At 37.6% G+C, this 9,622-nt stretch overlaps 1 protein-coding gene across 1 annotated transcript in view; it reads right to left on the bottom strand.

Moving 5' to 3' along the window:
* The window catches only part of Ush2a (usherin), a 746,720-nt gene that overhangs the window by 84,335 nt on the left and 652,763 nt on the right, over positions 1–9,622 (bottom strand). Inside the window, exon 60 of the mRNA XM_047521110.1 lies at positions 8,199–8,553. Within this exon, the coding sequence (XP_047377066.1) occupies positions 8,199–8,553 (355 nt within the window). The remainder of the gene's footprint in view (positions 1–8,198; positions 8,554–9,622) is intronic.

Below are 9,622 nucleotides of genomic sequence, written 5' to 3'. Positions count from 1 at the left end.
CAATTGATTATGGGATGAACCCTATGATATTGCTGGGTCTTGATCACAAAATTAGATCAGATGTGTCTTGGTACTAAGTTGCAAATAAAACAATTTTCATGATATTTCAAAGAAGCAATAGTTCAGGCTTTCAACTTTTTTTTTAGTCTGTTGGTATCTAGTGTAGATCAACAAAATACCCAGCAATAGAGGGGTTTGTAGCAGAGTTGAATGACATCCAGCAAGAAAGCTACTTTAACAATTGAATTACATAACCATATAATATTTGAAATTTGGGATTCCCAGTACATGGCATCTAAAATTTTCACTGGTGCCATGTTACATCAAAATATTTATTCATACAAATTAAGACACTGTGTGACAAACACAGGAAAAAGTCCCTATTCTGGGTCCTCCCAGTTCACAGATATGATCAGTGATGTTAGCAGTTTCAGCTTAGTAATTTCCAGGCAAAGCACTAACAAGACGTTTCACCTTAAAAATTGTATCGAGATAAAAAGATTCATTTGCAAGCCCATCACATATGTGTTCACAGGTGGTGGGTGTGGGTCATTGCATTTGGATTAAAAAGCAAATGTCTCTCTCTACATGAGAGGTCACTAGCTTGTGTAAGGCAAAGTCTTTTCACTGTTCAGCATAATTAGAATATTCCAACAGTGGTTTCAGTAATTTAAAAATCACAGTATTGTTGTAATATTTTTCTAGGCTTCAGGAGCTCACAATTGTTTGGCCCAATCAAATCTGGGAACACTAGAGAAGTTATCACCCATCAAGGTAATTACTTTCAAGTTGAAATAATTACTCTATCAATGTTAATGGTCTTTCAACTTCAATAAAGCACTCACCTGCCGATAATCACAGCTAACCTCTTGCTCTAATGCAATTCCCTCTCTATTTAGTAGGTTATATTACAGCCGTTACAGTGGTCACTTGTCCTGAACAGCTGCTGAATTTCACTTTGATCGGCTGTGAACCATAAAAAAATTGGTCATCTGTGTATGATTCCCCCTCACCCATAAGCCCTTGCAGAGCGAAGGATGTGATCTCTTGGCTGTAATAGGGTACTTCAGGGGAAGCCATCTTGTCTCAGGTAGTGGCTACTCTCCACTTGTGACAAGAGCAGAGTAGCCCAATTAACTTTTGCCCTTCACTGCCATTTACAGCTTGCTGTCTTTGCTAACTGGCATATATTCTGAATTTATGGACTGGGCCTGTTAGTATGTAGACTACTTCATTTTACTTTTATATATATTTTTGACAAAGTTCCTTGGGATTCCTGAGTACCTAAATAGGGTTTCCTCATAACTCTTTTAAAGACCAGAAAACAGCAACATATTTGGCTCAAAGGTCAAAGAGTATCCCCACCAAGTCATGCACAGAAAGCCTGCTATTTGGCATCCTTGAAGTTGGCACACACCAATTTGGCAGCATCTGCTTGTGTGATTTAGAAAGTGTGTGTTTGTGTGAGAGACCAAAAGACCTCACGTCACTGCTGATGTGATCCCAGATCTAAGGAAAAGGGCAAGGTCCTATGATTATCATGACAGGTAAACAAAGTGGTATATAGGATGGAAATTTCCAGAGAAGACCTCTTAGAATTGAAGGTAGGAGATACTAAATTGGCAGGGAAGATCGGACAGAACTAAAACTGTTTTAAGCAGACCAAAAAGCATGTTCTTACTCCAGGAGACTTAGAAAGGAAACAGAACTAAATCTAGTACTTGGGAAATCACTTGGAAATTACTAGTGTGGTATCAGGAAACATTCAGATTTGCAAGGTCAGAGTTCTGATGCAAGGTGAAGAATACTCGAAATATATAACACAGGGTTTTTCACTCATGACTAAATTAATATGATTACTTTCTACAAACCAGAACTTTATCTACATTTGCTAATTTATTCATCCCAGTCTCCATTTTTCAAGTTTTACAGTCTGCTTATTTTGCCATTACAATAGCTCTATGAGATACATAATGTTTTAGTTCAGACTTGGAGAGTAAAAAGGAAGACAGATGAAGTGCAGAGACATAATCATTCCAGCAGGAAGAAACTACATTTGTGAAGATCCTAATGTGGTCCTCAAAAGGAAGGAATCAAGAAAGAGTTTAGAAGTAGAATTGATAGGACTTAGTGAAGGACTAGATCTGGAAGTAAGGCAGAGGGAAGAATTAAAGATGACCTGGTTTAAGAAACTTGAGAGATGATGGAGGGCTATTTAGTCATTTAATAGAATATGAAATGTGACTATATTAAGGAATAATAAGTGTAGGCTGGATTCTACGTGACTCTACTGGAACTGTAGGGTTTATAGAAAGAATGAACCTTACATCTTCGAGCCTCATTTTCATCTGAAGATCTGTATAAAACAACCTATATTTTAAAAGTTCATGAAAAGCAAATCAGGGAGGATAATTCAGTGGAGGACTGAGATCCTTGGCCATCCCCTTCCTTCTTGTGGGAGGGAACAAGAGTTCTCCACATTCTCGTACCAAGGCATGTGAGGGTTATCCAAGAGAACCACTTGAAGAAATTGGAAGTGTCACAGAAAAGTGAGATGGACAGTACTCTTTCTTGGGTGCTCGAGGATTGAACTTAGGGGCACTTGGCCACTAAGCACATCCCCAGTCCTATTTTGTATTTTATTTAGAGATAGGGTCTCACTGAGGTGCTCAGTGCCTTGTTTCTGCTGAGGCTGGCTTTGAACTCGTGATCCTCCTGGATGAACCTCCCGAGCTGTTGGGATTATAGGCATGTGCCACAGTGCCCAGCCAATTTACTTTTGCCATGAGGTTTCCTACTAAGCTGAAGAGACTCATGGGGCAATTTTGGCACAGCCACTAGGATGGAGAAGTATCCTCTGATTCCTTAAGTGATGCCAGGATTAGGGGATCATGGCCCAACCTAGAAATGGATATATGCTTTTTTAAATTCAATGAGTTCTGAAGTTGAGAATCTAGCCGGATCTCACTCAGGATGATTGGCCCAGAGAGAAGATAGTTTTGGACAAGTTTCACTTTTATTATTTGGTGGAACAAGTTTTCTGTAGGTCTAATGGATGCCAAGAAAGGAAAAAGTTTTGTCAATGTGTCAGGACCTGATATTGGTTGCTTGAGAAGTAAGAGAGGTTGCATAGGAAACCAATAGGGCAATAACAGAAAGGAATGAATGCAATTAGCTGGAATATATTGCCTATATCAGAGAACTATGAGGCATGGAATTTCCTGTGGGGGACCTCTTCATAACCCACAAGAAAAACCCCATGAGGCATCTGCATTACAGAAGACAGTGGCGAATGAATTAAAACATCATTATTGAGCAAGGCTCTGCTCATTTTCGTCAAACTCTCTTTTTGCCATGATCTTGGGGAAATGAATAAAAGAAAAGGGAACCCAAGAAGGAGGAAGAAAAAGACCATCTCCTCTCTTCCTCACTATAGATTCCACAAGTCATTCTTCTATTTAGACAGGATTGTCAAGAAATGACTGAAATAAGTCCTGATTTCCAAAATTGGGTGGGTCCTTGTGATTTAAAAATGACTGGAAAGCTAAGAGACCCGTCTTAAGACATTAACCATATTATCAACCATAGCAAGGGAGTCCTGACAGAGGTGGTTGGGAGAAAGTTGATGGAGAGAAACAAAACTCTTTCAAAGAAGTAGTTGTATGGAGTTCAAGAAGACATGCAGTTTTCATCTCCAAGAATATTGAGCAAAAAGCAGAATACCAAGATGCCAGGGTATTAATATTAAAAAGGGATAAAGATCATGTAAGGCTAAGAAAAGCTAATGTCAAACCATATGCATCTTTACAATAAAAAAATGAGTTGTAGGTAGTCATCATTTTGTGTGACATATACCCACTCATGTATTGTTATCTTTTGTATAAAAATGATAGTTATCTCATAAAATGTGAAAAATCTCTGTTTATGAAGCTGACACAAAAATATAGTAATTGTTTTCATTACCAAAGTTTTCTTCACATAAGAAAGACAGTCACTAAAGGAATCCTCTCAGAGGTCTCCACCTTGCAGAGTGTTTCTATTGTCTAACAAATAGGGAGGAAGGATTAAGAACCATGAAATTTTGGCACCTTTGTCTAGTATTAGAAAATTGTATTTATTTGGGTTTGTGTCCGTGTAGAACCATGAAATTTTAAGAGCTGAAATTAATTTAAGATTACACATAAAGAACAATAGTGTTTTATGTTATAAAAGCCAAAAACAGGAACTAATATGAATTCATCAATTTATTCACAAACTCTCATCATATGTCAATTATGAAGTATCTCATATATTTTTTTTTTTTTTTTGCCATACATAGAGCCAATAGTAAAGAGATTTAAGACAACTACATGAAGAAATTTTGAATACCTCCTCCTTGACATTGGAGAAGGGAGTTTGGCAACTAAAATCTAGAAACTAGAGTTCGTAGTTCTGGATTTTATTCCCAGCTTAGAAGCCAACTTTTAGTGACCCATATAATTTGCTTACCCCTCAGCTCCTTATGCTTGATTCTACACACAGAGTGAAGTACCATCTATCTTTCAAGGTACTGGGCAAATGTATGCTCTGGGATTGATGTTTTTTAAACCTGTGGGGCAAGCAGGGATATACTTAGAGCACAGACTAACAGGTAAACCACCTTTGCCTTTAAATACCAAGTTATTTCTGCCAGCATGATGGCAGGTGCCAGTGAGAAAAAGCAAACAAACCCGAACGGTGGTAGCAGTATCGCCAACCTCGCCAGGAGTGTTCCCTGTAAACACCACCATGGAACTCTTGCATGCCAAGCAAGGCTAAATGCAGTTTCTCTCTTGACACTGCACAATTCATCACAGAGCTAATTGGGAAGGGAGTTTAAGGACTTCTAACTAAAGCTCGTTTTCAGTAGTGAAGGGTATCCGTCTGAAGAGCCCCTAGGAATCTTGATATTTCTGTCTTCCCTTTAGGAGAACCTACTTAGACCCAAAGGGAGATGACTTTTCCTGAAATTGGGAGAGAAGCTAGTGATGCATTAAAACCCACACTCTTTCCATTTCTCCTCTCCTGCTGCCTCTGCTGCTGCTGCCACTGCTCCTGCCAACACATACGCTCCTCACCCCCATGGAGGGCCCCCACTGCCAGTTCTCCATCCACTGCCACCACTAGCAGGATTCACGCCTGCATTGCACCTGTTTTATGTGGCTCTCCCAGCAACATCCACCTGTCTATAAACAACTCTGGGGGGACCTTGGGACAAGCTAGTGATGGCTCCACACCATGGGCAATTTATTGGTGGGTCCTTGTGAAGAGATGGGATCCCAATAAACAAAGGACTGAATGAGCAGCATTAGCATCATCTCTTGTAAGTCTGCAGATTGACTGCAATCCTGCAACCGGGGGATGGACTCTGTGCTTCCGTAATAGCAAATGTAGTTCCTTTGCTCTGGAGAATTTCAGCCAGAGTGGACAACAAACAAAAATGTGAAAAGTTTCCTAGGGCCGGCAAAGAAAGGGATAGAGATGGTGATATATAACTGGGGTAGGAATTAGAGATGTTGTTAAGTAGATCCAGGAAGGTACTTGGAGAGAGATTTAAAATGAAGTCATCTAAACACAAGCAGCAGAAAAAAACAAGAGGCTTAGAGACTTCAAATGCCCAGCAGTAGTAACCTGTGCCTTGGACTCAATTACCCATCTTCCCCTGAAGCTGCTGCTCGCCCAAGATCCCAGTCTCATAGTAGGCCTCAACAATACAGTTGAGCATGGTACTATGCATCGACATATTGAACGTAGCTCTCAATGACAATTTGCCAAATTTGATTGGATCATCAATAATTTCTTCTTTATCCTGAAGGTCCATTGCACTAGTGTAGAGAAGTCATGCTGTTCTGAATAGAAAAAGATGACTTAAATTACAGGAGATGGAGTTGGTCAGAATCAAAGAAACATTCTCTGATAGTGAAGAGTGGAGGACAGTGGATACAAGATTCTCCTTCTTTGACTTTCTCAAAGGACTGAACACCATTTCTATGCAGAAAATCTAGAAATAGATGAAACTCAAAGATAGTGGTCTATTTTCCTGATGACCTCTTTCAAAGGTATCAGTTCATCAAAAGCCATGGTGGCCTGATGCCCTGGATACTTGGCCTGGTGATCAAAATGTCTGAACACTGGGGCCAGATAGCTTTGTAGATGTCCTTGGTTGTTTATAAAGCTCAGATGGGTCCTCCCTGATGAAACTAATGAAAACTTCTCTGGGGATTCTCAGGGCCAAAGGCCCAGATTTTGGGGAATCACTTGGAACCTATATACACATTCAAAGTAACATGTAGGAATATTATGATTTCTTGATTATTCTGGCTATTTTGGCATTACAAGGTGTAATCTTTAGAAAAATGGACAACACGTCAGGAAAAGTCCATGCGCAAAATATCCCATGCAGCCTATGGCTCAGGGCCACAGGCTTGCCTCTTCTTGAGGAAATTTTTGGGGTGATAAAATTAGAGCCTAGAAGATAAAGAACAGAGTTCATAGATTCATCAAATAGTTTAAATAATGTGGTTTTAATATAAAACCAGCTATGAAGGAGGGTGTTCCAAAAGGGAATTTCAATAGAACTGTTTGGGGAATTAAATGATTAGGCTTATACTCCAGAAAGCCATATTTTGAAAGATGAAAGGTTTAAAATTATGTTAGTACTGTTTCTTCAATCAAAACCTATTTAAAATAAGGTATCTCATTCAGAAATCTATTATCAAGAGTGTTTTGGCATTTTCCTGAAAAATTTCACTCTAAGTTGAAAGTTTAGAATACGAGTTCTAGGGACATGGTGAGAAAGGACAAATTTCCCCATGGATGACATCAGCTGAAAAAAGATCTTTACACTAAGAACACTGCTTCTAATGCTTATAAAGAAGCATATAGAAGATATAATTTGAAATATTCTGGTATATAAAGATAATTTAGTATGAAATAGAAAAAGTACCAATTCTGAAATAAAAATGACACTTTCCCTAATATTATTACTTTACTCATGTTTATTTTTTAGTCATACGAGAATTAAACATAAGGATGGAAGGAAAATATTATCTTCAAACTAATAATTTTAAGAGTATTCTTGAATTTCATTAAAACATATTTGTTGAGTATTCTTTAAGTACTCTGATAAACATTATGCTCTATAAACCTCATGTAAATTGGTCTTCCTAAACTTGAAGAATAGAAACATAGTTTGGTTTTTTAAAATAAAAAACCAAAATGCTGTCTGTTCATTCTGTCTTTATTTATAAGGGTTTTTCATATTTAATAATGTCTTGGCACATTTTGAAAACTATGTATATTCAACTCTTAAGACCGTAACATTCATCTTCTCCATGAAACTTCTTCAGTTAATGGGCTTCCTGCAGACCTCCTGGAATATTTAATGGATAACACTTTTGGTATTTGATATTATTTTCTCTTATATTACGGTTTATGACTATTATTTTTGAGTCATATTAGATGTGTTTGGGATCTAGGTACCAGTGTAATGGACATTATAGACTATAATCCACCATTTCTCTTATTTTTTTTTAATATGGAATTCTTGTCTTTGTAATATTGTAAAATAGAATGCTGAGACAAGGACTAACATGTTTCTGCATCTCTCAAAGAACATCTGGGTATGCCCACCATAAAAAAAGCTCTCAGGAAATCACAAGTAAACTGAAGTAAATTGTTTTATGCATCAGAGGAGGCTGACCCAAACAAAATCATACAAATTTATAGTACGTGTGGCTATTATCATGTGTGTGACTTTCATTTTATATATGTGTATAATGATATATGTACTTATACATATATACAAGCATATGTAATTAGTTCTTTGAGGAAGTAGAAAATTAAATATTTTGACTAATTTTATCTTAACCTTATTCCTATGAGATATAGAAGGACACATTGCATTATCCCATTTAATGGATGTGCAAGTGGCAATCAGGCACTGGCAGTAATACGAATTAGTTGTGGTCTACAAATTAGTCTCCAGTATTCCTCAAACTCAATTCAGTATCTTATTCTTGTGACCACATTGTTTCTTTTCACATGTAAAATTTTTTATATATTTAAACTATAAGCAAAAAAAAAAAAAAAGAAAAACAAATGACAAGCAGTATAAGAAAATGAATTTCAACATATTAACTGTATAATCTGAGTACTGGTTATTTTTCCTAAGTTCTTACCATCACTGTGAAAGCATGCACAGAAGAGCTGCTAAATGTTGGATCCTCTGGTCTCTCTTGGTAGACAACACGGTACTGGGAGATAATGCCATTGGGAAATTCTGGCTCTGTCCAATTCAGCAGAACAGAATGAGCACTTGTGGCTTGAACCCAAGGAGCTGGCAGGGATTGTGGTGGGGCTTCCAGAGTCCTTGCAGATGCCCATGGACTGTCCACTGAGCCCTTGGAGTTATGGGCTCTGACCCGGTACTCATAGAGTGTGAAAGGCCTCAGAGTCTCTGCATCATCTGTAAATTCAAGGGCTCCTGCCAACCAGACAAACAAAAGAGATTCCTCTTCCATGCCAGCAGGACGTCTAAAAAGAAAGCAAGCAAGCAACCAGTGACAGATGCATACTTCAAAACAAGGTTTGTAGAGGGAGTAAGAAATTACCTTTTGGAAGAATTTACTAACTCAACTTTTCAACTGCTCCTTCCTTGTGTCATGACGAGGAAAGACCAGATATATGACTCAGTATCATTTTCTTAATATGTGGTGCCTGTGTGTGTGTGTGTATCTTTAGACACATTTGATTCATTAAAAAAGTACATATATTTAATGGAAAATGTGGTAAATACAAAATAAGCAAAACATCATCCATAACCATATTTTGTTGTGTTTTCTTTTAGACCTTTTTCCTTAAAATATCATACACAAGGAAACACACATTGTATTTTAAAATTTTAAAAATACAGAAGCATATGTTAAGCATTATTAACCAATTTCTATGTATTTTCTATGTGTGTGTGTGTGTGTGTGTGTGTGTGTGGGTATGTGTGCAAAAATACATGCAGTCATGCAGTTATGTTGGGGTTTTAGTTTTTGCACATCTGGAATCATATGATAAACAATTATTAGAGGTAGACATTATTGGGAATCCTCATACTTTTGTGGTAGGCAGTCTGCAGTAAGGGTCCCACTTTATTTAAGTCTTTCTGCATCCATCCCTTTTGCACTTTGAGTTTGTCCATAAGACTTTCTTGGGCTAATAGTGCAGCAGCAAGTAGGTGACTGTAGAGAGAGGAAAGGTATTTGGCATATGGAGGCTGACCCTCTTGCTACTGTTGGTCATGAGATCACTGTGTGAAAAAGCCCAGGCTAACCTGCCAGAAGATGAGGAACCACCAAGAGAAACCACTGCTTTGACTCTTTTACTTGGCACATGCAATTTTGCATTTGTTTCTAGGGTGATTGAAAAAGTGTTTTGAACTCACATCCCACATGTCACTTAATTTCTTTTCCTTTGAATCTTCTCTTCTTTAATTAAACCATAACCTTTCAAAGTAAGGTCACTATTTCTTATATATTTCTTATGTATTTTTTGTTATTATATATCAATAAACCTTATTAAGCACTTATATATAAGACCTCATCTCAGAGGTACA

Source organism: Sciurus carolinensis, chromosome 12, assembly GCF_902686445.1.
Source record: "Sciurus carolinensis chromosome 12, mSciCar1.2, whole genome shotgun sequence".
In the NCBI taxonomy this organism is placed as follows: domain Eukaryota; kingdom Metazoa; phylum Chordata; class Mammalia; order Rodentia; family Sciuridae; genus Sciurus; species Sciurus carolinensis.
Note: the sequence above shows the minus strand (reverse complement) of the source record. Positions and strands in the feature narration are given on the sequence as shown.